Genomic DNA, 27,862 nt, shown 5'->3' with positions numbered 1-27,862 from the left:
TCAGCATTTAACAGCAGCTAAAACCTCAGCTTCTCGGGCACACTTGTGTGAAGCAGCTGCAGAACTGATGGGTTTTGGTTTAAAAGACAATGAACAAGTCAAAGCTGCCACTGAGAAGAGGGACTGTTTCTTTCCCCTTTCCTCAGTGTACCTCTTGCCACCCACAGAATTGCAAAAGGAAAAGCAGTGAGAGAAGTGAGAGACCCAGCAGCAGGCGCAAGTGGAAAAGCAGCAGCAGGTTAAAGTGTGTGACCAGAATATAAAAGGGAAATCCTGATCTGGTCCAGATTACAACCCAGTTAGCAACATCAACAATAAACAGGCTGAGATAAAAAAAAAAAATCTAGCCTACAAGCCCTAAAAGCACAAAAAAACCCACAATCAGTGTGTCCCTTTTGACACAGAGAGGAATTTTTCACAGGGGAGAAGAAAGCTTCTGCACATTTACATCTTTATTTGTTCATTAGCATGGTTTATTGACTAGAGAAAGCTGACTCTCACATAGTTTGTGGTTCTGCCTTCAGCCTCCGAAGACAGCTCCAAGTGCTATGCTAATCTAGGAAGATGCTTGAAGTGCAGCACATGAAAGCTTCATTGCTTTGACTGAACTTGAGCCTCTGCCCTTGAACCTATTGATGGAATGACCCCTTTCATTAGACATACTTACTTTGGATGAGAACAGGCACAACTACTCTGTAATTGCCAGATTTACTTGTGACCAAGAGGGTGTATTTTCCAGCTTGTCCTTCTTTTATTTGGGAAAAAACCAAAGATGTTATATATCTATAAAACAGAAAGTAAAGTTGTATTTGGCACGTTAATATGAAGAAGGTAATATGCAGCACACACAATTAAATTTTAGCCCTTTAGTGCTTGCAAAAACCCTTTAAAGGTTGTAAATAGTGGTTTTCATTATTTACATAGTGCCCTTCAACCTGAAATATTTCCTTCATGTGTCTTCCTACACAAGCAGCCCATAGGAACTTACAGCCACAGTACCACATACTGAATGGTGAGGATTGGCAAGGAGGGCTTTCCGGAGCTTGAGGCAGTTCAGGAGCTCCACAGACAAATGCTTTACCTACAGTCTTATTATACAAGTTTTGCATGAGGAGGCAATTATGGAGACTCAGGTTCCAGTCCAGGTTTGGCTGTGAGAGTTAGAATGCTGTTGCTGTTGTTCTTGATGTGCATTGTGATCCTAAAAGTCATATAACTCTCCATGCCTCTGTTTCTTTGACTATAAAATCACAATTTTTCCTCATGAGCATGGGAAAGCTCAAATCCATCAATGTCAGAGAGTGCCTGGAGACCCCCATGCAGGATGCTATACAAATTAAAAGAACAAGCTTATTTTAAAATATTATTGGTTTTAAGGTTCATATGTGTACATTGATCTAAATGACAATCAGTGATGTGCTGCTGAGTGACAACAGTTAAGGATTAAGAGATTGAAAAAGATAATGCACACATGAAATCAAACAAAGGCACAGAGAAAACATTCAATTTGCATTCTAAAGGAAAAGATCTCTTAAAGGATCTTTGATCCAGTACATCCCTTGACTTACCTATTCTCTGAGTCGAAAGAAAGTTTACAGGCTTTGCTCTTTTTAAAGAACCAGAAGCATGAAATGATATTTGGAATACTCATTGTTATTCTTAATTCAATATCTTCAAATACATTGACTTCCACATTTTTAATTGTATGGTAGATATTCTCCATTCCTTGAGAATTCAAGTAACACCCAAGGTCTTCCAAAATAATAGGAACCTGCAATGCAGGAGGACAGACTGTTAGGTATTCATTAGCAGTTAGCTTTATTTGTCTTTTTTTTTATAATTTTTTTTTTTTATTCAGATATTTTTAAAGGATGCTCTTTTTTGATTGCTACAATCCAACCTACTAATAAATATGTTGAATTCTACTGCACGAGGGAACTCTCTAGGGTTCCTGTTGAATTAGTAAATGCTGTTCTCTAGACAAACACCACAGAACAATCTTAGCCAGCGCCATGATAATTTCTGGTAGTGATATGGGTTATTCTTTACACTTGATTTTGTTTCCTTTTATTTAGAACCATAGGGAGACACAGAACTATAATAAAACCTTTCTGTCTGCAGCTTGGAAGCAAAGGCAGGGTCAGAATGCTGGTTTTATTTTAGCATCTCATTGTTTGTCACTGCATCATCTGGCTAGACTGCTCCTCAACTCCTTGGGGGCTTTATTGGGTAAGGAACATTTGGGCTGGATGCTGTCATATTTTTCATTTCCTCACCACTGTGTACAATTAAAGGAGAATTGCAAACAGAAACAGAATCTTCCACAGTCATTCTGAAAGCCACCAATGGATTAGTGAGTCTCTAAGATTAGCTACAGCAAAAGGTGGTAAGTAAGTAGCTCCATCAGAAGAAGAGCCCTAAATATCTCCATTGCTTTGTTGGGTGAATTTTATCCAGTGTAAGTTTATGAAAGGACAGAGTTCATTGCATCCCCATTTTGCTTGTTTGGTTGGTTTTTCCATGACTCTCTCCTTTCTCCTTTCTCTTGACCTGAGAAGTACCCAGAAGTAAGAGCCATGTTCTGCCTTGTCAGATACCAGGACAGCACAGCTTTGGCTGCTATACCTTCATTTATTAGTTGAATTACTGATTCAGTTGTTCAGGAATGAAAAAGATTTCATAAGACTGCCTTGAAACAAGAATCCTCAGGAAATGTTTTAACTGCAGGTCTCAGATGATTTATAATTTAGTTACACATCACCTCCACCTGGTTTTTTACCATTTTGAGACAGAAGAGAAAAAAATAAAACTGTATTTGATTAATTGTCCATCTTTGGTGTTGAAGTCAAAGTTCGGACCTGGCAGGGATTTATGGGCTTTGGTGGTGGGAATAGAGGGCAGTACAGCTTTCTGTCAGTCCCAGCAACAATGGCATCACACACCATGGCCATGGCAGTCTCCTCTTAAGGGCACACGTGTTCATATATATTTTTACACTGATATGTTGCCAACAATATCCAGCAATATTCAGGCATGCTGATATAACATCAAGATGTTAATAAAAAAAGCCAGTTTTAGAGAAAACTGGTACTTAACTATTCACAGTTTCAGAGTCTGAATATTCAGATATGTATCACTCTAACCTTCTGGAGCCATATTTGGCATAACCCTAGTGATTTTGTCTGTGATGTCCTCACATTCTAAAGGTTTAGGGTGTTGTAAGTTCCTGGGAAGGTATTCCTGGAACAGACAGGAACATTTTACAAGCAACTTGTTCTCTATTATATCACCTTAGGAGCTACTGATGTCTGTGGTGCTTCTGAACCTTCATCCTTCTGGCTGATAAACCCACACATGATCTCAGATGTATTTTGAGTCATTGTAGAAGTGAAAGCAACTGCTGTCATAACAAAAACTGCAAAACAGAAATAGAAAGCACATGTAATAAAGTCTAGATCTCTGCTATGGGATAGTAATTTTAGTTAAAATACAGCAAAACTGTAGAAAGATTATAGCAAAAAAAAAAAAAAAAAAAAGCCAAATTGGATATGCAGACATACTGTATGAATTTGCTAACTCTGCATTTGTGTATTGAAGCTGAATGGAAGCTCTATTTGGTGAACCTTTCAAAAGCACAGGCACATCAAGGTTTACAAGTATGTCCCATAATACTGGAGAGAAAGTCTAAAGACAAAAGCCAATATGTGTTATAGAGGCTTCTTTAGAAACAGGATTACCAAACACAGATGTTCTCTTGCACATCTCTTTTGCATCCTTGTGCTGGAAAGCACCAAAGCCTGCAGCACCAAACTCTGCAGCACAGGTCAGTGTTTGCCCACTGTCAGATGGAGGATGATCACACACCTTCCTTCCTTGAGAAGGCAAAGGTAAGAGCTGGGAAAATGAAGAACCACCTGCTGTAAGAGATCAGGTTTGAAAACATCTAAGGACCCTCAAGGTGAACAAATCTGTGGGACCTGATGAGATGCATCTGAGTATCCTGAGGGAACTGACAGTGGAAGTGGGTAAGGTTGTATCCATCATATTTGAAAATCTGTGTCAGTCCTGTGAAATTCCCACTGATAGGAACAGGGAAAACATAAGTCCCCTTTTCAAAGGGGAAAAAAAAAAGACCTGGGGAACTACAGGACAGGCAGTCTCAATGTCTGTTGAGATGATGGAGCAGATTCTCCTAGAAACTATAAGAAGGCACATGGAAAATAAGGAGGTGATTGGTGACAGCCAACATGACTTCACTAAGGGCAAATGGCACCTGGCAAATCTGGTGGCTTTCTATGATGGGGTTACAGCTTTGGTGTGTGAGGAAAGAGTGTGACTGACATAATTTACCTGGACTTGTGCAAAGAATTAGCCACTGTTCTACGTGAAAATTTGTGTCTAATGTGGACAGACATGAATTTGACAGAGATCAATCAGTGGATAAGGAATTGGCTGGATGGTCAATGGCCTGATGTCCAAGCAGAGAGCAGTGACAAGTGGTATTCCTGAGGGGTCAGAACTGGGACCAATATGTTTTAACATCTTTATCAATGAGGTGGACAGTGGGATCAAGTGCATCCTCAGCATGTTTGCCGATGATAACAAGCTGTGTGCTGCAGTCAATACACTGGAGAGAAGGGATGTCATCCAGAGGGACCTGGGTTGGTTGGAGGCGTGAGCCTGTGAGAACCTCATGATGTTCAAGTGGAGGGTGCTTCACCTGGGTCAGGGCAATCCCAAGCACAAACACAGGCTGAGTGGAACATTGAGAGTAGTTTTGGGCAGAAGGACTCAGGAATGTTGGTGGATGAGAAGCTCAATATGAGCTGGCAGTGTACCCTTGCAGCACAGAGAGTCAACTTCACCCTGGGGTGCATCAAAAGCAGCATGGGCAGCAGGTCAAGGGAGGGGATTCTGCCCCTCTGCTTTGCTCTTGTGAGACCCTACCTGCAGTGCTGTGTTCAGTCTGGGGTACAGAAGGACATGGAATCATTGGAGCATGTCCAGAGGAGGGACACAAAGATTATCAGAGAATTGTCAAAGATTATTTCCTATGGAGACAGGTTGAGAGATTTGGGGCTGTTTAGCCTGGAGAAGGCTGCCTTTCAGCACCTTGTAGGTGCCTGAAGGGGGCTAGAAGAGAGTTGGAAGGGGATGTTTTATAAGGGCAAAGTGGAATGTTTCAACTGAAAGAGGGCAGGATTAGATTAAATATTAGGAAGAAATTCCTCATTAGGATGGTGTTGAGGCATTGGATGAAGCTGCCCAGAGGAACTGTGGATGCCCCAAGTAGCAGAAGTCCTTTATCTTTATGGGTAAAGAGCAGTGTGGGAAAGCTTCTGATACCTCAAAGGCATTGTCTCTCCAGAATGCTTCCCATAAGCCTTTCTACAGGACTGCAGCTTGAAAGGTCACCTTTTATCCTTAAAGGAGCTACAGTAACCATGTACCCACCACTACACCAAACAGAAGTAAGACTTTACAGCTAGATAGGTGAAACGTGTCTGATTTCCATTAATTCCCAAAAGCCAGCCATCAATAGTACAAATAAGCAGTGAATCATAAAATAACATCTTTCTCCAGGCAACCTAAAATATTTCTGCCCTCAGGCCTTGGTGTTTTGCTTAGTTTTCTTTTTTTTTTTCCCCTCAGTCCTGAGATGATTGCACATAAAGCTTGGTGTTGAAAGAAGGAAAGAAGGTAAATACATCACAAAGTATTTGAAGGATGAATGTGAGTCTCTTTCTACAGGCAATGAAGGAGCAAAACTGGAAGTAGGAAGAAATGAGTAAGTGTTGTTGCCATCTCCTCCTTGCCACTTGTATCTTCTGGAACTCTCTGAGCTCTGAGCTGGCAACACTTTGGCAACCTCTTCTCCTTGCCAAAGTGTATTAAGGCTGAGTCTTTCTCATTCAAGCACCCAACATACACTTCATTTTGGTTGCCGCCTTTCCACAGCATGCACAGACAATGGTCTGCTTTTGCAGATGTCTGGGTAAAACCTTGCATGTTACCCCTAAGAAAGATGAACGTGATTTCTTTGTGGAGACACGTACCTCCATCCATTGACTATAAAAATAATAATGGCACTTCTTGAGACAGGGAGTGCCAGTGGGCAGCTGAAAGGCAGGTATGCATGAGGTATCTACACCAAGCATGCTGAATTTCTTCCATCAGTGCAACTCAGGTTTCTAGCTCCTTCCCTAGCCTTTCACCAAGTCCTTCTCTGCTCAGCATTCTCCGCTTCTGTTGGTTTGCTGGTTTCACTCTTTTCAAAACAGAGACCATTCACCTGGCTCGTGGCCAGGGATTTAGCTGATGGAAACCCACTTAAGTCCTCTGATTTCTAAAACCACCTGAAAATAGATCTCAAAAGCTCAACTCATTTGGCTTGCTGAGCATTCCCTTGCTTTATGTTTCTGATATGTGAATAATTTTAACTTCTGATTGTACAAGCTAAGCCAGTGTATCCCAGCAGGGCATTACTCCACTTTGCTCATGCTGCTTGTCAGAGGGAGTCCTAAGGCCACAGCAGAAAAGGGAAGGGTGTATTTAAACACCAACAGGGAGCAGATTTGCAGCCAAAACCTAGACAGCTGTAGCAAACAGACTGTAAGTGAGACATGCAAACAAAGTGTCTGATGAGCTGGAACTGCATCTGTAAAGGACAGTATATGGGACTATGCTGGAAGCAGTGAGCACCCTGACACCCTCACGTGTGAGTAAAAATGGGACCCCTTTTCATGTAAACTGCAACAGCTTGCCACTGCTCTGGTGTACCTTTATTCCTGTGAAGGTTTTTAGGGTAAGGAAGGATACTTTGAACCTGACATGATTCCAGATGCTATGTAGTGAAAAACAAATTAGTAACATGATAGTAAGAAGTATTTACATGGACTAAATTTGTGTAGGTCTTGAAGACTTGTGTAGGACAAAATAGAAAAGCAGAGCATGAATAAGCCTTTCAGAAAAAGTAAAATCAAGAAAAGAAACATTGGGAAAATGGTAATGTTCTGATTTGCCATCTTGATCTTTCAGCTTCTATGTGGTCTGTTCAAGGACTGCTGTTATGGTCTGCACATCAGTCATGCTCCTGAAAACCCAAATTAAGAACTGCACAGACTGAAAACACTGGGTAAAGAATATCAAATATGTAGCATGCATAATCATATTGTCTATTGCTGAACTAGAGTGAAGCTGAAATGAAAATAAATTGCTGCCTCAGAATGTTTGTTTATGCCTGCTTTCCACCTTCATCATCTTTTCATAGCTTATGCAAAAATAGAGGCAGTAGGAGAAATCTTGTTCTCACTGCAGTCAAACATCTAGCTGCTATAGACAGAGCCAAGACTTCATCAAGATATGTTGGCACATACTTGGGGAAATGCCTGTAAAAGGCAAAAAGGGAGCTTACAATAAAGGTCTGAATCTACTGGAGAGATACCAAACCAAGAAGCCCTGTTTAAGCTAGTTTAGCTTAAACAGATAAAGCTCTGTTTACCTACCAGATGGATGCAACTGCTCCCAAAATTTTATTTTCAAAAGGGGGTGACAAAAGTAGCCTTTGGAAGACTGGGAAAACCACTCCAAAATATGCTGAAAGTCTGAGTTAACTAGAAAGACAATAGCTTGGGAACTGGAGAATTGTGAAAGATGAAAACCTTTCTCTTCGTACCGAGGGATGCATCTTGTATTTGTGTTCAGCTCAGGGTGCTTAATATTTTACATAACAGTCAGGCCTTTCCTAGACATAGAACAATTTTACACTCTGCTTTACAGCTGAGAAGATTTACATAAAGCAAACTATGATTTGAGTCTCATTTGGTTTCTGACTATGTCCTCTGGGCATGACTCTCTGGATTAATTTTCCAAAATTTTCTTTGTGATCAGGGGAGGTAGACAGACCCTTTCTTCCAGGAAAACTGTTATGTCTGTCATGACTTATCAGAAAAAAAAATCTTTGAAATAGTGGTATTAAGCTCATTATTAAGCTAATGGATGAGCTTAATATTCATTCATTTACTCTTTAAAACCCCCACTTTTGCATGTTGTAGTCTTTTTCTCAGATCACCCCCAGAATGGCAGATCCTGAAGTGAGAATTGTACTCAATACAAATATGCTAAAAGTCAAAGGGAGGCAAGACAGGTAAAAAGAACTGATCTTAAATTAGTTTCTAGCTTTTAACAATATCTTATTTTTTTCCCATCAAACTTAACTTTTTGTCCTTCCTCATCTTTTTGCACAGCTTCCTTCCTCAGCATCTTTACCCTTTCAGCTTAAATAACTCCCAGCTCAGAAAAATATGCACTTTGTGAGTTTGTTCTCATATGATGATAGGGCCAGAACTGGTGCTTTGTGTTTTGGAATAATAATCATATTAGAACAGAGTTTAATAAGTAAGGTGGGTGACAAGATGCCTCTGCTGCAGCTCATGGCAATTGTGGCCAGCTGTTGTAACACTGCCTGGGGTATGCCTGTGTCAGGAGCAGTCATTTATCTGGTCTTACCAGTTAGTTACAATAAATGTCACGTGAATTGATTTAATTATTCAAGTCGTGTTCAAGCATGATTGAGATTTGAGGTGGAAAGAAGCCTATAGAGTGTGGTGGCTCTGTGCGGGGGATTTAGAAGGAGGGGACAAGAATGTCTAGATTTGAACCTCTGAGCAAGACAGCAGAAAGAAAAATGGACTAGGCGAGGTCGTGTGGTTTCAAAAAATGCTCAATTTGGGTCTGTGTACCGAGTCAAAAGCTAATAATGATGTCCAACACTGACACTGTACAACATCCTGGAATGTTACCCTCACCTACCAGTCTTGTTTGCCATGGCCTGTAGCCCTTCGCACCGGTTATTTTGCCACCTGCATCTGCCACCACCACCTCCCCCGCCCCCCGAACTCCTCCCGAGTTCCTGCCACCCGCGCGGGCGCTGGCACTCGGCGCTGTTTGTCCCGGGGCAGTGTCCGTGCGGGGCAGTGTCTGTGAGGGGCAGTGTCCGTGTGTCCGTGCGGGGCAGTGTCCGTGTGGGGCAGTGTCCGTGTGTCCGTGCGGGGCAGTGTCTGTGAGGGGCAGTGTCCGTGTGTCCGTGCGGGGCAGTGTCCGTGTGGGGCAGTGTCCGTGTGTCCGTGCGGGGCAGTGTCTGTGAGGGGCAGTGTCCGTGTGTCCGTGCGGGGCAGTGTCCGTGCGGGGCAGTGTCCGTGTGTCCGTGCGGGGCAGTGTCCGTGCGGGGCAGTGTCCGTGCGGGGCAGTGTCCGTGTGTCCGTGCGGGGCAGTGTCCGTGCGGGGCAGTGTCCGTGTGTCCGTGCGGGGCAGTGTCTGTGAGGGGCAGTGTCCGTGTGTCCGTGCGGGGCAGTGTCTGTGAGGGGCAGTGTCCGTGTGTCCGTGCGGGGCAGTGTCCGTGTGGGGCAGTGTCCGTGTGTCCGTGCGGGGCAGTGTCTGTGAGGGGCAGTGTCCGTGTGTCCGTGCGGGGCAGTGTCCGGGCGGGACCGCGGCCAGCAGCAGCAGCGGCGGGGCGTGCGGGCGGCAGGGGGCGCTGCGGCCGCGGCTTCTTTCATTCGTTAGTTAAATCGCTGAGGACTGATTTTATAAATTTTTTTCCCCATGGAAGTTCCAGCAAACATTTTCTCTCTCTCTCTCTCTCTCTCTCTCTTTTTATTTTTTTTTTTAATTGAAAGACAGAAAGCTTAAAAATACTTCAAGAAGTTAGGGAAGAGTCTGGAGCACAGGTCTGATGAGCAGCGGCTGAGGGAGTTTAGCCTGGCGGAAAAAAGGTTAATGGGGGACCTTATTGCTCTCTACAACTACCTTAAAGAAAGAGTGGTGAGCTGGGGATCAGCCTCTTTTCCTTGGTAAAAAAATCAGAGGAGAAAAGGAAATGGACTCAAGTTTAGATTGGATATCAGGAACAATTTCTTCAAGAAAAGTTGGTCATGCATTAGAAAAGACTGCCCAGAGAAGTGGTTGAGTCACTATCCTTGGAGTTATTTAAAAGATGTGCAGATGTAACACTTCAGGACATGATTTAGTAGTGGACTTGGCAGTGCTGGGTTAATGTTTGGACTTGATGACCTTAGCGGTCTTTTCCAACCTAAGTGATTCTATGATTCTATGATTTTTTTTTGGAAAAAAATTAGAAAAAAGTTTGGGTTTTCTTTGCATAAGAACTACTCATACATTAAAATCTTATTTCTCAGAAGAACACCTTCATGTAGGTTGTGCCCATTTTTATTAAAGTGGTCTCAAAATTATTTATCCAGAAGAGATATTACATTAAAACTTGTCACAGTGAGTAAACTATTTCTATGCATCCAATGCAAGTCTCAGCAAAGGGTTCTGCTGGTTGATAACATCCATTTTATGTCCGTTTCTGTAGTGAACCACACTGCCTCTCCTAAGAAGTTTGCTTCCCTAGTTCTCCCAAATTTAATCTATGCCTTAATCTAAAAGATCTTCTTCAACATATGAGAAATGGAGAAGTTTCCTCAGTCTGCCTCAGAAAATTACTGCCAAGACCCCCTACTTATTCTAACAGAGCCTGACACAAGCAACAGGAAAACTCTGTCCACTAATTCATTTTCTGTATTTTAGATTTTCCTCATATTTTCATCAACCCTCCATTTTAAGGTCCCAGATGAAAACAGCTGCAAGAAATTTGCTCTTTCATGTTTTTTTTTTTTTTAATAAATACCTAATAACTTGGTTAATAGGTATTTATTATTTATTTTCTATTTTTCCTCTGCCTTGTTATGTCCTAAGAAATTTTGGTATAGATTTCAGTAAGCTTAATCTTTTGGATAAAATTATGCTTTTCAGTGCTAATACCTGTCTTAGAGGAGGACAGTCAGCAGCCCAGCCTATGGCTCATTGCAGACAACTTGTAAATTACATAGAGATTTTATCAAAGAATAATTGAGATGGCTGAAGTTTTCAAATAAGGTATCACATAGGGCATATATTTTACACTCCTCTGTTGGAAAATCAGGCAAAAACTTACCCCAAAGAACAGGTAGCTGTGAGTCAGCAAATACTCCTGTTTTTACTGGTTACTTACAGGTATGTCAGATTCAGTGCCTTATGTAGCAAAAATAAGCTAACAATTAGAGGGAGTGCAGGAGTATTTTTCTCATGATACTATTACATATCCAGCGTTATTGATTAATTTTGCCATTTACTTTATTGCAGACTGATACCCAAACCACGCCTTGTGATAAAAATTGTGATTTCAGCATTCATTAAGTCAGGAAGAATAACAACCTAGTTTGACTGCTCAGGCTGGTGCTCACAGGTAGCTCACTGAAATACCTGCTGCTTTAGCCACATTTTGTGCGATTCCAGCCACTTGTGATCCAGTTTGCAAAGAACAGCTGGGGCTGCTGAGGACACTCTTTTTTAGGAAGTGGCTGAAAAGTGGCTGAAAATATAGTGAACCTCAGCTACCATGGCAACCTCTCTGAGGAAGAACCTATGGTGTGGCTGGTTCTTCTTCTGCTTCTTGTCCACATCTTCCATCCTCTCAAGGGAGCTTCTTGGCTCCCAATTACCTTTCCACCCCACTAAGTATGGTGAACAATGAGCCACTTTAGGAGGTGTTTTGCCAGAAGACAGAGGTCCTTTGCCTCTACCCAGCACTGTGCCAAGCTGTGGGATCCTCAGTGTAAGAGAGACATGGGCATACTGGAGAAAGTGCAGTGGAGTACCACAAACATGATTATGGGACAGGAACATCTCTCCTATGAGGAAAGGCTGAGAACCGGTACTGTTAGCGCAGGGAAGAGAAGGCTCAGATGTACAAACCCCTGAAGGGAGTGTGCAAAGAGGATGGAGCCAGGTTCTTCTTGGTTGTGCCCAGTGACACAGAGGCAATGAGCACAGACTTTTCCACCATATGGGTGACCAAACATGGACACACATTGCCCAGAGAGGTGGTGGTCTCTACCCTCAGAGGTACTGAAATGCTACCTGGACAGGATCCTAAGAGCTGGCTCTAGATGGCTCTGCTTGAGCAGTTGGGTTGGACCAAATGATCTCCAGAGGTCCCTTCCTGAACCCTGCTCTGATTGTGTGAACAACTTCACAATTTTGTGGGCAAAGAAGCACTGGTGTGATGTTACCACAGAGGCCTCCCACAAATTAGAAAGTGGCATTGGGCTGTCCTTATCCTGGACTGTTCTCTAGAGGATGTTTGCTCATGGGAATGGCATGTTTGTACTATTAAGATGCTGGATAGACAACCCTGAAGTAAGGTAAACAGATCCATCTCATCTAATGACATAAGTAAGTTTGCTTTAACTCTTTTTTTTTTTTAACTGCTCTGTGTTTAAGTACTCCAGTCTCATTACCCAACACACTGTAGCATTTCTCCTGACGTTAGTGGAATTATTAACTTCTTGCAAGCAAAGGCTACTTTAACTTAAGTATCTAAGTGTAAAGGTATAAGGGTCCTCTCACATATTCAAGAAGAAGAAGATGATCTGCCTGAAACAGAAATGAAAACAGAAGATGGCAGATAAAGAACTGATACTTCTTGTCATCCTAGTATGGCAAAACTTCCCTTTTAAATGAAAACAGGCTTCTATAACTGACTAGATGATGTTGTCCTTACTTTCCTGGAAGAGGGAATGAGGAGGAAACACAGAAGGCCTGAGATGTATATGGAGGAAGAATGGACAGAAAGAGGGAGAGTGGGAGAGAACAATTTTGCTGCAAAATAAGAAAAGACAAAAATAAATCTAAGATATTTGAAAAAAAAAAATCACAGTTCCCATTTGGAACTAAATATGATAAAAATTAACAAAATAAATACTAGTTGTTCTTATTTGTCTCATTGGGAGGTTAGCATTAAAAATAGTTTCAACTCCAAAGCAGTTGTACAAATGTAAAATCCAACATATTCTTTATAGTGCATGTTCTAACAATAAATCACTTTTCAAACTAGCCCTTGTACATCACACATTAGAAATCTTATCTACCACCAAAGGAGTAAGCACTGTCTCTTACAACAGTAACAGTGCTAAATATCCAGGCAATAAACTAGCTTTTCTGTCTGTCTGCCCTGCTCATTTTTTTCAGCAGTTTTAAAGGAATATTTTCAGAAAACCAAAATCAACCCAGTGATCTAAAGCAGTTTCTCAGCTGAAATAAGAATTAAATGATGTTTCAGGTATTTTGAGAGACACATTTTCAGAAGCCTGTGACCAGGAGGTGCTCCATGCTATATTATTTTGGGGGTCATTATAGGAGGGGCTCCTGCAGCAGGACAGGATGCCCACAGCTCTGCTTTGCTGACAAACCTTCCTCTGCTGAGCAGCCACAACAGCAGCATCCACCCAACACTGGGCAGAGATGTGGGGCAGCCCTGGAAGTTGGGCTGCACTCTGGGCATCTTCCAGCTTCTCAGTACATTGAAATATGGATAACCAGAGGAATTTTCTGAAGAAAGGGAAAAGCAAATGGCCCCAAACCTCAAAAAACACAAAACACCCAGAGTTTTAAGTTGCATTTACTTCATCGGAAAACAACTATTTTCCTGCACAGTCCTTTCACCTTCGGGAATCTTCAGAAGTGATACCTTATCTTCTGATCCATGAAATATATGGTGATGGATGACCATGAATATGTGGTCTGCTGGGCACAACAGTTTCCCTGAGTGAGCAGACAATGTACTGGCCTTATCCAATACTCAAAACCAGCTTGCACCCAAGTTTTTGCATGTTTTGGGAAAGAGACAAGATCAAACTTGGTTCCCCCTGGGGTGCTCATTGATTTCACCTTCCTGCCAGTGGCAGGGCTCAGTGCCTTAACTTGCTCTGGAATGTTTGTCAGCTGTTTTGTTGGAGAGAAATCCAATTTTCTGTGAGTTTAACAGATCCTGCAGGTGGCTGGGTCCCACACATTTCTGGGTTCTCCTCTAAAAGAAACATGCTGGCCCACCTCATATTTTCCACTATCTCTGTCATAGGAATTTAATGGACACTTATATGTTCTGTGAGGGAATTTTCAACAGTACTACCCTATAATTTTTGTGCAGTCAGACACACCATAATCTAATCTGGACCTTGTTGGAATCTGAGTTTGCAGTCCTTGCTCATATACGTTTCCTCTCATTTGCCAGCCACAGGGAGATCTTAGGCAGCTTCTCATATCTTCATTTCTCTCAGGTGCCCTGAAACTGGCTTTTATGAAAATCTCTCAGTAAGAAAGGGGTGCAACTAAAAAAAAGGGAGCAGGAGTGGTTGTCAGTGGAAAACTTTCTCTGATGAGAAAGGTCACTGAATGTTTCTTTTTACAAAATTCTTCAATTTGTAAAACACGAAACTACTACTGCATCTGTTCCCAGGCCCCATCCCTGCCCCATCCACTAATGCAAGGCTAATTGTATGCTAGATAACATTCCCTTTAGCCACAAACTCTTGTTTGGGATGACCAGAAGAATGTAAGATGAGAAACTGGAATAGTGTTTTTAATGTATATAGCTGTATTTACATATATAGTATTGTGTATATTGTTTTCTGAAGTTCTTGGGATTAAATTTCTTGCTGCTGGGGAGCATTTATTCACAAATAACACAGGCAAGATGCTTGTTCTTTCTTGAAACTTTTGCAGTTCTGAGCCTGTAATTTTAAGACTGACCTGCTGCCTTAAGTCTAAAGATACTGTGGAGATTTTCCTCCAGGTGTTATTATTCTTTACTTTTCCTTTGCTGGTTAAGTGCTGCCATTTCTGATGACACTGGTTCATCATATGGATACCATCTGTTGTCTGCACAATTTATTACTCAATCTTATCTCAATCAGAAAACAGATTCTCAAAGGGGACACGGGTATTTTTAAGAGATTGTATATAATTTATTGAATGCTTCACATTATTTACATCAAAATTGTTTTTAAGAGTGATCTGTTAGAGACATATATGGAACTAGCAGTTCTCAGGATTTTTGCTGTTAAGTCTGTCTCTGATGCTTCAGATCCTAACTGCTTTGTATGTCCAAAAGCATTTTTTCTCCTATAATAGCCAGCCTTATGAGAAGAAACACTGCCTCCCTGTGCACCTTGCCTTGACTAAATAATATCTCAGCAGAAAGAACAGCAGTCCTCCTAGAGAATAATCATATCTTGGGGCTCTCACACCTTTTTGCCTCTCTGCACAAATGTCTCTTACCCACACTGACAGGTCTTTGGGCACCATTACATTTCAGATGCTAGTAATTTTTATTTGTTTTGTTAGGCAGCCTGCAAAATAGCAAAACTCAGTCAAAGAAGAAAACACAGAAATCCCTCCTTGACAGGGTTTGCTTAGTAGTATCAGCAATCATGCAAAGCACAAGATCATAAAGTATTAATTTTCATTTTTACTCCACCTTCTCTTCAAATATCTCATGTAGACTTTCAACCATAACTGAATAATATCTAACAATTTCTCTTTGAAGTAAATATTAGTATCTCTGTATATGGAGCTGAAAATGGACCACAGGTTGTTAAAAAACTTTCTCAGGTATGTACTAGAACTATATCAGGAGAAAAACATGCACCCAGTCCTGGATTTTGAATCAGCAAGATCATTTTAGATAGGAACAAGCCATTAATTTTAGAGAAAAACAGTTTCAGGCATTTGAGATGGAAGCAAATGCTATTTCCTTTTTTCTTAACAGCTAATTGCTGGGCTGATTTTCAGTAGAGGATATCAAGCTTTAAATTCCAAAACACTTCACTCTAACAGTAAGCAAAGAGTACTTTCTATATATTAATATCATGTCTTCTTCAATTTAGATCATTAAACAAAAACAACAAAACCTGAAAAGATAATGATACATCATTATATTTCACTCTACTAAGGTATCTGATTCATAGATTATTTATGTGGGAAATTGCAGGTGTATTATTTAAAGTGTTCAGGTCAAGCTAGCACTAACAGCAGGAAATACATTTACATCAGAAGAAAGAGAACAAAAAAAAAAATCAGTAATTTAAATACTTTTTGCCTTGAGAATAAAATGTGTCAAATGCAGTAAGAGAAAAAGCTGGGCTGGGCTGGGAGAGATTAGGGTGATGGGAGAAAGAAGAGCATCTCCAGAAGAGAGAAGAAAGGTGAGACAGAAAATAAAAGATTCAAGAGAAGAAGAAATCAAAGGAGAAAGGAAAGATGTGAAGGGGTGCAGAGAGAGTGGGGAATGGAGATGAAAGGGCCTGAGGAGTGTGATGAGAAGACCTCACCTGCGAGATGAAATGGAGCTCCAGTGGAGCAGCTGTGGGGCCAACTCGCTGTCATGGCTGGTGGCGCCCTGCAGTGCCCTGGCCCCACAAGTGAAACTGAGCCTGCAGGTGGTTGCCTTAAGGGTGCATGTCACTGCCCAGAGTGAAACCACTTCTTCAAATGAGAGGGCTCGAGACCTGAGCCACAAGGAAACGGCTGTGGGACGTGGAGAAGAGGGGCCTCTCTGGGGGTCGGGGAGCATCTTCCTTCTGTCACAGGATGCCTCCACCAAGCTGAGCAGCTGCCTCCACTTCAGCTGCTCAGTCTCAAGTCCTTTGCTCATGCTTACTAAGACATATTTTCTCCTGTAAATTTGTGCTGTCTCACTTCAACTCTTATTTTTGAAGCAGTTACAATTTCTGCTTTCACACACTGGCAGTTAGCATAATTTCTACAAGTCCTGATGAGGGGAAGAGCAAGTGTTTTGCCAAGCTGAAGAGCTCAAAAAAAAAATCCAAATTAAGTTCGTGCAACACCATGGGAATACCCCACCACATCTGTCGTGGTGGGCCGACGGAGGTTTCCCATGCTTGGTGAGCCTCTGCTCTGCTGGTGAGAGAGGACCTGCTGCGGTCACCTCCAAGATCCTGGGGGCTGCCACCAAGGCAGGGAGTGGGCCTGTGGCATGGGGCTGTGCTTATACCAGGGGGAACAGGGAACTAGCACTGTTTGCAGGAAGGTTCAAAGCAAGCCACAGCTGTTCTGAAGCTGTTGCACAGATTACTTGTCTAGGGGATGAAAACAAAGGCCTCCAGGCTGAAATGCAAACCTGTAGAGGCAGCATCCCTCTGCCCTCAGCCTGTCCCTGCTTGCCACCTTCCTTGGAGCATAGTGCTTCAGGAGCTGCCTCCTCATCGGCTCCAGGTTGTTGGTGTGTAAGAGGTGGAACTGCTCCAGGTGTAGGAGAACTTGCTGGGGCCAGCAAGCCCCACTGATTTGTACCAGAACAGGACATTGCAGAGGGGCAGACAGATCTCCCTGCCTTGCACAGCTGTGCATCACAGTCACCAAGCACAAATCAGTCCCAGTTCTAAGGATTAAGCTTGAGCTTCCCCTCTATGATTCCCCAGGACAGACTGGGGGATTTTTATTATTTGCTTGGCTGTTGTATTTTATATATAAAATGGTATTTTTTTATTCATTCAGTTGTTATTTTTACTTGCCAAGGGCTGAGCAATGATTCTGCAATTGTTCAGAACCTGGATAAAAAGAATCCCTAAACAAATAAACTCAGTATTGGTAAAGTGTTCTCAGAAACATCTCAGAGACTATATTTAGATTTTTTTATTGATATCTGCCTTCTGATTTAGGGAAATAAAAAAAAAAAAAGTAGATTAATCAGAACTAGACAGACATACCATAGCTAAAAGAAGACACATAAAACATCCTGAAGGCAACTGCAGAGGCAATGGGGCACAGAGGCCAGCATTGTTCATGATATGAATGTATGATCTCTCACAAGACTGCCTTAGACACACTGAATGAGTCAGTACCATTGTACTGTGGTGCTCAACACAAGTTTGTGTGTTTTGCAGTGCAGAGGAAGGAGCTGAAATTATATGAAAATTAGGGAGGTACATATTTGCAAGGATGCAAAAATGAGAAAAAGAAGCATAGGATTCCATAGGCTTTAAAGAAATTGATGCAAACAGGAAAATACCATGCTGACAACAAGCTTTCTTGGCTGGTAGGTTGCCCCTTTTTTTTCCACTGCCCACACTGGTACACAGACCCTAAGCATGAATGAGGTATCAAGGCACCTCTGAAGATTGCCTAGTCCAGTGCTATACTCAAAACATGATCAGCTAGCACAGGCTGCCCCGGGGCACATCCAGTACAGTTTTAAATACCAACAGAGATGGAGAGTCCACAACTTTTCCTGGCAATCTATTCAGCACTTAAACAACCTCACAGCATAAAAATGTTTCTTGATATTCAGAGTGAACTTCCTCTTTTACAGTTTGTGCACATTGCAGGTGGTTCTGTCACTGAAATGAGTTGGGCTCCCCCATCAGATATTTATACACATTGATAAGGCTCCCCCCAAGCCTTCTCTTCTACAGGCTAAACAGCCCCAGCCATTTCACTCCCTTACCAGATACCCCAATCCTTTATCATCTTTAGGGAAAAAAAAAAGACCTAAGGAACTACAGAGCAGTGTAGTCAGTTTTGCTGTCTGTCAAGATCTTGGAGCAAATTCCCCTAGAAACTATAAGAAGGCACATAGAAAATAAGGAGGTGACTGGTGACAGTCAGCATGACTTCACTAAGGGCAAATGGCACCTGGCAAATCTGGTGGCTTTCCATGATGGGGTTACAGCTTTGGTGAGAGGGAAGAATGCCTGACATAATTTACCTGGACTTATGCAAAGAATTGTCCACTGTCCTTCATGAAACTTTGTGTCTAAACTGGACAGATACGAATTTGACAGAGGCGCCAATTGGTGGACAAGGAATTGGATGGATGGTTAATTCAAGGAATTGTGGTAAATGGCTTCATGTCCAAGTGGAGAGCAGTGACAAGTGGTGTTCCTTAGGGATTGGTTTGGGAGACCAAATCAGTTCAACATCTTTACAAATTATGCGTTTTGTACTCTCCTGTACCCCTTTCAACCCTACACATATATAGAGGTTTTGCCCTCAGAAAACAGGGGTAGACAGTTTGTACTTCTGTTCTGAAAATAACAGACATCTATCCCAGCCACTGAGCGCTCACTGTTTGTAGGGTAGCCTGACAAAGACCTGTCTAAACACTTACATATGTACTAGGCAAGTGGATTCTTGTCCTCTGATTTAAAATTGGCAAGTGCTTTGTTTTTTCTTCCATCTGATGCACTCAGCACTGGTAGCTGCTAGGATTCCATTGAAGATATTTTGCTTTTTTGTGATTCTGACAAGGAGAAACTACTGTTTAATAATGAAAATCGGTTGCTGGTGATTCAGCTGATCTGGTATCAGAAGCCTTAACATATATGTCAGGTTTTCAGTGTAAAAGCTTCTGTGAAAGATCCAGCTAGGACAGTTCACATCTACTGGACTAAGCCAAAGTATATTTATAAGTTCTGCCATATTAACTTTTATTCCTAAAGATGCTGGACTGGGGTCCAAAAGGGTTCAATTAATGTATCATACACATGTATACAATAGCAAAGCATTCTATGAGTAAGCAGGGCTTTTTTCCACCATGAGAAAATGGTTTCTGTTATCAAGTGTTTTATCCAGCTTATCCATCCTGGTTGGCCTTCACTGCAACAAGCAGATAAAGCCTAAGCCAGTGGGAGCAGCACCATGGTAAGAAATTCTCTAGCTGAACCATACGATTGGATTACCAGCACAGTGAAACTAGACTTGTATTTTAGTGCTCGTACTAATTTTAATTCTAGCTTAGGGCTAAGACCTCCCCCCATACATTATTAATATAAGGTTTAGCATACATTATTAATGTAGGTGTTAGGAAGAGCACTTCAGGGTCAACTCCTGATTTGTGACTTGATTTGAATTCAAAACTTCACTGAGTTGAAATGAATTTCTTTTTGCACATGAACAGGAGTCTGGTTGGGAGCAACACCTGGTTTCTTCGATACTCTTAGTAAAGACAACTGCCCAGTTAGGGACCCATGGGTATTGCCACAGCAGGTCACTGCATGCAGTCCAATATCCTGACTGCCATGTTAGTAATCCTCAAATATTTCAAAGGCAGATAATTTTGTGGAATAACCTCCTCAAGAGTGGCAATCTCCCTCTGACTTCAGACAGTAGCTGGTATATAGCCTGAAGTATTAGGCTTTATTTGAAAAAAAAAAAAAGAATTATTAGCAATTATGAAAAATTCATAAATGCTAAATTCTTTCTAATATTACTGTAGACCCTGATCACATCCGTTTTTTTCCTTAATTATATACTATAATGATAGACTTTAAAAGGTAAATTTGGATTATGTGCAAACTTTGTTTAGAAGTATTTCCTTTGATCTGTTTCAGTAATACTAAGGCCAGTTTTGTAAGTAGAGATAGTATCTTCTAATAGACCCAGCTGGTACTGTTGGAAAAAACCCAGCGTTCACACATTACCTTTTCCAACTATTTGGTTAAACAAGATTCCTACCTACAAAACTTGTCTCGCCTAGACCTTAAAAAAAAAGTCAGCTACAGTAACTCTTTCCCTTAAAAAGTATTGCTATTCATTTGCATTATCGGATGCCAGCCTGCACTTAAGGATCTGTTTCCACATGATTTAATAAATAAGTTAATTCTGGGTTGATACAAAGAGACGGTGTCACACTCAATAGCAAACATGGCTTTCTCAAGAATGGTTCAAATGTTAGGGGGGAGCTGCTTGGCACTTGCAAGCTGATTTGGCTGGAAAAAAAGAGCTCTTGGCAGATGTTTCCTTCCCAAGGTTTCCCTCCCCCACCTCGATTTTTCATCTCATAATGTTTGGTTCTGCCTTTCTGGCACAGCTCATAAGAGTGACACTCTGTCACTTGGCCATGGCTGCAGGCATGCATACAAGTGGTATTTCCTCCTTTCTGGGTCAAAAAGCACACCACAGTTATCACTTAACTACAAAGTGGGACAAGACCCAGGGGTATCAATCTCTTTTGCCTTCCTCTTGCTTCCTGAATTTCATGCAAAGTACAGCAACACTCTCCACACAGGTGCCAGTTGTGGTGATCAGGGGACCTAGTTTTGTGAAAGAGGTAACATCATCAATCACTCCTTTGCAGGAATGCATAGTACATCCCCATGCACTACATGAAGCAGGGGAGCAAGCTGAAGCAGACAGAGAACGGTCTGTGGTCCTCCTCAGCATTTTGGCTGACCAGCGGGAACAAGCAATTAAAATCAGAATCTAGAGGGGAACACATGATTAATGAGAAGGTGTCAGGCTCCCATATGGACACTCACTTCCTGCTGGTCAGTCTTCAGGCCACATCCTTGTATATAGTGAACAGAAATGAAGAGAAGGTGAAAGATTGCCAGAGTCACAAAAAGAAGCTCATGCCACCTTGAGTGTCATCCCATTGGTTCTGCTCTGCTGGCCAAGACAATGTAGAAAAGGTGAAGGACATTTCCAAGTTGGTTTGCTGTTCAGTGGCTTAGGTACAGTACTTAGGCTGACTTCAGTGGGGGAGAACCCCAACATTCTTGGCACCATACTGCAGACGCCATTGCTAGCTGGGTACTCAGGCTGGCAGCATCATGCACTACTGCCTCCACCACCTCAGCTCTTCCCACATCCAGTGGGAATGTTTTGAACCTGAGCTACAGCATGTGGATAGAATAAATGTGGGTTGTGCGTACACAAGCCCGTTTGTGTCCTTGTTCCTAACCTCACCGTGTACATGTAATATTAGACACATGCAGAGATCAGCAAAAGAGCTGTGGGAAAAGCTGAAAACACAGGTTAGAATACCTTCAACGATGGGAGTGGCTATGCATCTCAAGTCTTTGCTTGGAAGAATAAACTTCATGTTCAACCAGTTTACCCAGAAAAGGTATTACCCTATGAGTATCATCAAATCTCTTGTAAGATAATTTGATACCATTAAATCCACAATACTAAAGCTCAAGACAAAAGGCCCACAGATCTTGGGAAAACTCTGGGTGAAAGCTGAGATTTTTCTTCTCCCTTACTAATATTTTTGTGTCTCCCTTTCAAACCACCTCACATGTACATACAACTTTTCTACCCAGTCCGATCTCTGGGGAGGGAAAGGATTTTTCCAAGGGACATCATTCTTGGAATAAGAGGCGATAAATAGACTACTGATAATAAGGCTTAAGCACAGAATGATATTGGGTTCCTGTCTCCTCCTCACACGTGGCACTACCTCAACACAACACCTTCTACCTCCCATTTGCCTCTATGAATTCGTGCATCCTAAAATCCCCATCTGCCTGAGACCTTCACCTTCTGCTGGCATTTTCCCTTGGCACCAACCAGCAGGACAAAAGGAGAGAAAACAATGCACTCCCAGACTCTCTCCTCACTGCAGCAGCTGAGGGAAGTGTCACCTGCAGGCACCTGTGTCTAGCTGCAACAGCGCAGGGAAGCCCTTGTTTCCACTCCTCAGAGACATAACACTAATGCTGAGGGGGCTGAGTGATACACAACCAAGCAGCTGGGACCAATCTGTGCACTAAAGCAAAACTGATTTTGGTTATCTTAGAAGGTGCAAGCTGGGAGTGAATTGTTTCCCACGGTTGAGGCATTTATGCGTTCTTTCTCCCTTGTTGAATCTGCTGTGGTCTGTCTGAGCTCTGACACTGACATTTTAATGGAGAAACCAACAGGGTCTTTTCCACTCTTTGGCTTACTTTTCAAGCTTGGAGGAAGACAGAAGCTGTGAGCTCTTTGCTGTACGGTTGAAAGAAAGTACAAGTTCTTCCCTACGTGAAAGAAAATGGGGATTCAGGCTTGGGGAGAGGATGCATAATTTAGTTTGCAGCTAAAAGCTCCCATATGAAGGATGCTCTTCTAAGAAAGTTTAAAAAAATTGACCAAGCCATGAATCTAAAGCAAAAACATTCAGAAAAATTGCTGGGGAATGAGAAAGAGATTATATCCTCACCCTGTCTTCTTGGTATACAGTCTAAAACTGAAGCCTGGACTGTTGCAGTCTTGTCCTTTCTCTAGTTTTCTGTCCAAAATTTTTTATCTCGAGACTTCAGCTTAAGGCACGTTTATTTCTAAAGGTCTTTGAACACTCTATCTGAGGAAGATTTTGATTTGTTCCATTGAGACAAGCTCAGTCATTATTTTAAAATTTCTTTTCATGCAAACTGTCAAAGCATCTTCCAGGCAGGCCCTGATTTTCTTTTCATTTTTAATAAGAGAGAAGGCTATGATAGACAACAAGTAATCTTAATTCTACAGTAAATGTTTTTCTTACCAAAATAATGTCAAGTACACTTTAACTTACATTTCCCAGCTACATATATACACGCTATTTCAGCTATTTCCTCACCACATGCTATGCCAACAACTGGACCGAGTAAAAATTGAAAAAAATTAAAGTCTTGAGTAGCATTGCAAGAGAGTCAGTTAAAATTCACGTAACGAAGTTCTCCAAGCTCCGGGGAAAAGACCTGAAGCATTTTCTTAAGAACTGCGTCTCGTCACCTGGAGAGGGAGAATCCCTCGGGCCGCGTTCCCGCCGTGCCAGCGGGCACGGCACGGCCAGCAGGCTGCCGTGCGGTGTTAGGGCAGGAAAGAGGCACGGAACTTTTGTGGAGGGAAACCGGCTGAGATCCTGCAGGGACGGCCGGTGCCTTGACGTCGGCCCCGCGAAGCGGGAGAAGGCTCGCAATCCAGCCTGGCACAGCGCTCCAGAGCCCGGCGGCCCCGGGCCGTGTGCCGGGGGTCACCCGCCGCCGGACACCGCCCGCCACGGGCGGTTATGGCCCCGGCCCCGCCGGACGCGGCGCTCCGCCTGCCGCGGCCCCGCGCTCCGCGCCGCCGCCACCCCTCCCCGCCTGCCTCCGTCCGTCCCTGCCCCGCCCGCGGCACCGGCTCCCCTCCGCCTCCGCGGCCCGACCGCCGGCGCTACCCAGCGTGCTCCGCGCCGGCGCAGGCGCGGCCGCTCAGGAAGAGGAAAATGGCATAAACAACCCCGAGCGCCGGGACCGCTGAGGAGGAGGAGGCGCCGCCGCCCCGGGCCGCGCGGCCCCTTTAAGAGGCGCGGAGTCGCCCCCTCCTCCTCCTGCCCCTTCCGGAGCCGGACCCGGGGTGACGGCGGTCCCCGCGCCCCTTCCCCCTGCCCGCCCCCTTCCCCATGGTGCCGACCCCGGCGGCGGGGCGGTTGCCATGAACAGCAGCGGCCTGCCCTGCTCGTCGCCGTCGCCGGTGGTGGGGCCGCCGCCGGGGGCGGGGGTCGGCGTGGCGGGGCCGGCGGCCGGCGGGGCGGGGGCCGGCGGCGGCGGCGGGGCCGTGAAGCTGAAGTTCTGCCGCTACTACGCCAAGGACAAGACCTGCTTCTACGGCGAGGAGTGCCAGTTCCTGCATGAGGAGCCGGGCGCCGCCCCCGCCGGCCCGGGGCCCGCCGCACCCCCCCTCGGCGGGCTCCCGCTCGGCATCCCCCCACCCGCCGCCGCCGCCGGGCCGGGCTACTCGGCTCACGGGGCCGGCTCGGGCCCGGCGGCGGCGGTGGTGGGGCCTAAGAAAGCCGAGCTGGGGGCGGGAGGCGGCGGAGGCGGCGGCGGCGGCGGGGGGCTGGATGGCCCGCGGCTGGCGAGTGAGTGCGGCGGGCGGCCCGGGGGTGGGTGGGGGGCGCTGCCGGGAGGGGGCGGCGGGCGGCGCGTTGTTCCTCATCCCCGGCACGCCGCGGTGCTGCCGGAAACAAATAACAACAGCCGTGGTGGTGGCCGGGGACCCCGGGCCGCCCGTCGGGGCTGGGCTGGCTGCCCAGGGGAGAGCCGGCCCGTGCCGATGGGAAGGAGCGGGCAGGTGTTTGCGGGAAGGGGTTCCTCCTGTGCGGCTTTAAAGGGGCTCCCGGGCGGCTGTCTATCCACCCCTCTAGCGCTAGGCTTGGTGCGGGTTCACAGGTATTCCCTGGCCGAAGTCGGGCTGGGAGCAGGGAGGCAGCGCTTTCCCGAGCGGTACCCTTGGCTAGGCTCTTCCGAACAGCGTATTTGAATGTCGGCTCTGGGAAGTTTGAAATGCTCCAGCTAAAATACAACGTTAAAATTGCGAAAAGAATTTATAAATTGCGATTCACTTCATCATGAGGAAAAATTGCCTTATGCTGAGGGTTGGCAGAGAGATTGCCCAGGGAGATTATGGAGTCTCCCTGTCTGGAAACATTCAAATCCCACCTGGACGGATTTCTGTGTAACCTGCTGTAGGCAGTCCTGCCTTGGCAGGGGGATTGAGCTAGATGATCCCGACATCCCTTCCAACCATAATGTTACTATGATTCTAGTGTTACTATTCTGTGATAGATGTCTACATTATATACTATTGTGAGTGGAAATTATCTCAAAATCTTTTTCTGGGATTTTCCAACTCTCAGGCCACCCTTTTTATTTTCACAGCCCCTTTTCAAATGGTGAGAGCTCAGATAGCTTGTATGTCGTGCAGAGCTGCACTGCTGTTGCTGCTCAGTGTTGCATCCTCCTGATGTGCAGGCCGGTAGTTAGATGGAGCTTGCAGTAAACTGATTTTAGTAACCATTTGTTTTGTAGGTTAAGCAGCATTTGGCAGGCTAGGAAAACATGCTCCTTGAGAAAAGCCATGCCTCTTTATATGAGTATATTAAGCTTGGCTGCGTTATTGATTTTTGACACAAACGTGGCATTTATTTACATTAAATGCTTTAGGTAATAAATGGTCACAACCATATTTTTTCTGAAATTAATATGCAACCATGCTGGACATCCTGTATGTAGGTTTTTAGTGCTTGATAAATCTTTCGGGATCCTGCAATTGTTGTTTTGCCAGGTGTGGTGAGCTTGTGCCACTGAGTATTATCTCTGTAGTTGGTAGCATCTCTGTGTCTTGCATTAACACAACACTGTCATGTCTCCCCTTCCAGGAAAAGCCTGTACTATACCACTGCATAAGGCTTTCTATTAAAGTTTTTGCTGAACTTAACTTATTCAAGGTGGAGGCTCTCCTGCCTTTTTTTTTTAATTAAATAGAATTATGTTGGAGGGATTCAGCAGCAATAAGACTTTGCTAATCTTTTGTTTGTAAATCTTTGTTCATTTTTTTTTCTTTGGACAGAGTTCAGTGTGAAACACACTTTCCCTGGGGGAAGGAAAATGGTTAGGGGATTCAGACTTGGGAAGAGGATGTATAACTTAGTTTGTAGGTAAAAGCTCCTATATGAAGGATGCTTTTCCAAGAAACAGTTAAAAAAATTGCCTAAGCCCTGACTCTAAGGCAAAAGCCTTCAGGATTTGTGTGTGCTTGGGGTTTGATACTGCTGAGCAGTTAAATTATTTAAAACACTTGCTTCTGTTGAATATGCTTGCTGCAGTTGTACCCAGTTGAGGAGTGAGGGCACCAAGGATGGAGAAATCTGCTCTGGTGCTGTCAGTGGTTGCCTGCTGGGAAGACCACATCACTTGTTGGGGGTAGAAGCTTCCACTGGTGGATCTTGAGGGACACTAGTAGGAAAAAGAGCCCAGAAACAAAGGACAGGGAAATTTAAGTTGAAAAGCCAGGAATGGGCATAATCTCACTTCTAAACTTTTCTTTGGGATGAATTTGTAAAAAAAAAAATAAGGAAAATAATTATTCAATATCTGAAGTTGATATGTATAGGTACTGACAAGCTAATATCTAAATTCCTTACCTTGCTGATGACCTGTGGTGTTAACAGTATGATTTCCAAGTGGATGGAATGAAAGTTTTGTTTCTGTGGATGTAGGCAGTAAGATTCAAAGTAATATTAAAACAGTTTTGAGGTTAAGAATATCAAAGTGGGAGTTGCCAAAAGTCGCCTGCCTGTACAGTCACTGACATCTGATTCAGAAGTATTTGGTAGTCTTAAATGTGGCTGTGGATGCCACCATTTCTTGCTCCTTCCTCACTGGGCACTAGTGCACAGAGCAGATAATGCTCATTGACTAATTAACTGGGTAGTCCTATTTATTGTTAAAAGTGGGTCAGTGCCTCATTCTAACATGCGTGTTACTCTAATCCTGCTTTGAGTACAGGATTATTAATTTACTTATAGGTTTTCCTGTGGTAATCACAAGGGCTCCCCAAATACCAACTTATTTTCACCACATGGGTGGTGGGAATGTTGAGTGATGAGGAAATGGTGAACAGTGAAAAGGTAAGAAATATTCCAGTGTAGAAGTGTTTCACTATTAGAGTATGAAGAAGAATGAACAGCTGACATCCTCAGAGCTAACCAGGAGGAGTTTCTCAGGTGATGTGTGGTTGAGCTGTTCTGTGCCCATAGATGTTTTGAGTGCTAACATCTGACAGAATTCCAGAAGAAAACTCTGCTTGAGATTATTAAATACAAAAGACTTCCCATCTCTGCATCAAACTCATCTTCCCTTGCATATATATGGCTGAAAGCCTGCTGGAAAATCCTGCTTTATCCTTGCCTCGTACTTATGCTTTTGTCCACATAGCTACTGCTGTCCAATGCCAGAAGTGAGGTAGTGGGCTTAATGTGGCTTTGGCTTGATGATGTGGATTTTTGTTTTGTTCCTGGGGTGCAAAACTGGCCGTGCCCATGAGCTCCACCCACTCTCAGAAGGCAGTGCTGCTGCTTAGTGCCCCCAGACTATTTGACATGGAGCACGTGTTCAAAGCGCCATTTCTGCTTCTTCCACCAGAGTTGAGTGCTCAGCCTTGTTTTTCTCCTAATTTCTTAGCTGCTGAAATTTGTGCATGGTGCTTTCCTAGTAGATGTATGTCCCATGTGTCTAAAGACTATAGAAGGAGCAGAGATGGGGAAATGAATGGTGCTTGCTATTTAGGGGAAAATATATGATCGAATAACAGGATTTAAGGGAGTAGCTTATGAGAGGAGAGCACAGTAGCATGAAGAGTTTTTCTTCTTGTATGTGCCCTCTGTTCTCTGTGGCACTTTGCAGCTTCTGTAAACAGCAGCCTGCTTTGCTGCATGCTGTGGGCTCGTTCCTAGGCT

General features: G+C 43.7%; 2 protein-coding genes across 14 annotated transcripts in view; one reads left to right on the top strand and one right to left on the bottom strand.

Moving 5' to 3' along the window:
• FLT3 (fms related receptor tyrosine kinase 3) overlaps positions 1-23,919 on the bottom strand; it is a 52,344-nt gene extending 28,425 nt beyond the window's left edge. The window contains exons 1-4 of one of the 2 annotated variants that reach the window (XM_031506476.3): positions 16,209-23,819; positions 3,291-3,415; positions 1,569-1,771; positions 668-783 (exon numbers count right to left, since the gene is read on the bottom strand). In XM_031506476.3, the coding sequence (XP_031362336.3) occupies positions 668-783; positions 1,569-1,771; positions 3,291-3,415; positions 16,209-16,263 (499 nt within the window). In that variant the 5' untranslated portion in view covers positions 16,264-23,819. Of the gene's footprint in view, positions 1-667; positions 784-1,568; positions 1,772-3,290; positions 3,416-16,208 lie in introns of both variants that reach the window. The other variant, XM_085580038.1, reaches the window with a different exon arrangement.
• A 123-nt stretch (positions 23,920-24,042) lies between these two features.
• PAN3 (poly(A) specific ribonuclease subunit PAN3) overlaps positions 24,043-27,862 on the top strand; it is an 86,529-nt gene continuing 82,709 nt past the window's right edge. For all 12 annotated transcript variants that reach the window (XR_014955540.1, XM_085580103.1, XM_085580079.1 and 9 more), the window contains exon 1: positions 24,043-24,484. Coding sequence is in view for 11 of the 12 variants with exons in the window: in XM_085580103.1 (XP_085436229.1) it covers positions 24,058-24,484 (427 nt within the window). In the remaining variant the exon portion in view is untranslated. The remainder of the gene's footprint in view (positions 24,485-27,862) is intronic.

The sequence above is a fragment of the Lonchura striata genome, chromosome 1 (genome assembly GCF_050655825.1).
Source record: "Lonchura striata isolate lonStrDom1 chromosome 1, ASM5065582v1, whole genome shotgun sequence".
NCBI lineage: Eukaryota > Metazoa > Chordata > Aves > Passeriformes > Estrildidae > Lonchura > Lonchura striata.
Note: the sequence above shows the minus strand (reverse complement) of the source record. Positions and strands in the feature narration are given on the sequence as shown.